Genomic DNA, 1,835 nt, shown 5'->3' on the forward strand with positions numbered 1-1,835 from the left:
AGGGGAGGGAGAATGGCACACGTCAAAGGATGATGAGACGGCAGCATTTCAGAAAGTATCATTATGATCTGACACATACCGACAGGACAAATGCCATTAAATGTAATTTTGGATTAGAAATCACATAATGACCCTCAAGGTGATGGCAACTGCCAATTTAGAGCTTATCGGTACGCGAATCAAAAAGGAAGACATTTCTTGCCTTTGACAGATGAGGAGCTCATCGGCTTCATAGGCATCAATTTCTGTATGGGTTATCACCATCTTCCATCATGGCGAGACTTCCGGTCGTGTGATGAAGATCTTCATGTGGATGTCGCGGCACGTACAATGCCAAGAAAACGGTTTGGAGACATCCTCTCTAATCTGTACATAAACAATAACCTAGACATGCCAGAGGAGAACATAGACCGCATGTTCAAACTCTGACCACTAGTTGATGGTATAGAGAGATTTGCTTATCTCTACAACATGGATCGAAAGCAGAGCATCAATGAGAGCATGATTCTGTTCAAAGGAAGATCAACACTAAAGCAGTACAACCCGATGAAGCCTATCAAGAGGGGATACAAGATCTGGGCCAGAGCAGATAACTCAGGTTATATAGGGCAATTTGAAGTCTACCAGGGGAAAGGAGGCAATGCAGATGTTCAGCTGTACCCAGATAACTATGGTTATGGTGAGAAAGTCATCCACACGTTCACCAGACCCCTTACAGGGAAGAACTACACCGTCTTTTTTGACAATCACTTTTCTTCTGTTCGTCTGATGGAGGACCTGAAAGAGGACAAAGTGTTGGCTTGTGGAACCATCAGAACTACATGTACGTGCAACCTGCCTGACCTTACTGATGACAAACAACCTAAGGAAAGAGGGGAATTTGACTATCGCATAAGCGAGAAAGACATCAGAGTCTTCAAGTGGAAGGACAATAAACTAATGCATGTCATCTCAAACTATCACGGTACTGAAGAAACCACTGTCCGAAGGACCATGAAGGATGGCACCAAGAAAGAGGTCAAGTGCCCAATTGCGATTGCCGACTACAATGAAAACATGGGGGATGTAGACAAGGCAGATATGCTCCGCACTCTTGACAGGGTAAATCAAAAATCAATGAAGTGGTGGCATCGGATTTTCTGGGGTATTCTTGACATCACTTTTGTCAATGCGTATGTTGTGTATCAATCTATGTTTGGTAAGATGCCCCTCATAAAGTTCAGACGAAAAGTCACAATGGGTCTCCTAACCCTGGCAAAGCCAATGCCATCAGCACCAAAGAGGGGAAGGCCTTCATCTCCAGGTGCTGCCCAACCGCCTCCAACCAAACTTGTGAAAAGGCGCAAAACCGGGTTCAGTGTCCCGGATGATGTGAGAATGCAAAATCCTGCATAGAGTATGTCACATAAAGTGAGCATGACAATGCAGGTTTAATTCTAACACATTAAACGAATAATTGTTCTTATAATACAATAGCACAGCTATGTGTAACTTTTTGATCATGTCATGTCTAAAGGGTAGTACATGACAGTATTTTATGGTACACTGTACTGAGTTTACAATTAAATCAGCTTCAGACAAAACACATGAAAACCACTTAATAATCAAACCAATGGGAATGGACCAGATAATTGAATATTTTACACAATTATTTTCCTTTCACCAAGATGATAGCACTTAAAGATAAACTTGCTTCATATTCCATATATCACTGATATGTAATTATAAAGATTCTCAAATCGCAACTACATGTACATCCCTAGTAAGCGCGCTTATTCAGTCTTGAGTCGCATTTGGTATACTTCTTAGATATCAGTTGCAATTTTCAGTTTGTA

The 1,835-nt window shown here is 41.6% G+C and overlaps 1 protein-coding gene across 1 annotated transcript; it reads left to right on the forward strand.

Annotated features, from left to right (window-relative positions):
- The first annotated feature begins 471 nt into the window (after positions 1-471).
- LOC139718430 (piggyBac transposable element-derived protein 3-like) lies at positions 472-1,395 on the forward strand. Its single transcript, XM_071629902.1, has one exon. It carries the CDS (start codon positions 472-474, stop codon positions 1,393-1,395), a length of 924 nt encoding a protein of 307 aa, XP_071486003.1.
- Positions 1,396-1,835: the final 440 nt, after the last annotated feature.

This window comes from Diadema antillarum, unplaced genomic scaffold (genome assembly GCF_040938485.1).
Source record: "Diadema antillarum isolate AM-2024a unplaced genomic scaffold, OU_Dant_1.0 scf00000094, whole genome shotgun sequence".
Taxonomy (NCBI): Eukaryota; Metazoa; Echinodermata; class Echinoidea; order Diadematoida; family Diadematidae; genus Diadema; species Diadema antillarum.